The following is a 241-nucleotide window of genomic DNA, read 5'->3' as shown; positions in this document are numbered from 1 at the left end:
CGGCACCCACTGTGCACAGCCAGGACCCTGCGCCCCATCAGGTGAGCCCCAGCATGTCAGTGCCCTGAGAGGCACCCGGTGACCCCGGGGGCTGTCGGGGTGTCCCTGGCATGTCCCTTTGGCCTGGCCGAGCACAGGCAACCCCGGGCTCAGCTGAAGGGGTCACCAGGCTACACCGCCCCAGGAACAGGTGATGCCCGCCCTGGAAGGGGTTGGGGTGTTTGTTGTGGGTGGGGGGGGG

The 241-nt window shown here is 69.3% G+C and overlaps 1 protein-coding gene across 1 annotated transcript in view; it reads left to right on the top strand.

Annotated features, from left to right (window-relative positions):
- Nucleotides 1-8: 8 nt before the first annotated feature.
- Nucleotides 9-241, top strand: part of LOC104625922 (autoimmune regulator-like) — a gene marked incomplete at both ends in the record, with an annotated part of 1,339 nt that continues 1,106 nt past the window's right edge. The window contains one exon of the mRNA XM_010293690.1: nt 9-41. Coding sequence (XP_010291992.1) covers nt 9-41 — 33 coding nt within the window. The remainder of the gene's footprint in view (nt 42-241) is intronic.

Source organism: Phaethon lepturus, unplaced genomic scaffold, assembly GCF_000687285.1.
Source record: "Phaethon lepturus isolate BGI_N335 unplaced genomic scaffold, ASM68728v1 scaffold40118, whole genome shotgun sequence".
NCBI classification, from domain to species: Eukaryota; Metazoa; Chordata; class Aves; order Phaethontiformes; family Phaethontidae; genus Phaethon; species Phaethon lepturus.
Note: the sequence above shows the minus strand (reverse complement) of the source record. Positions and strands in the feature narration are given on the sequence as shown.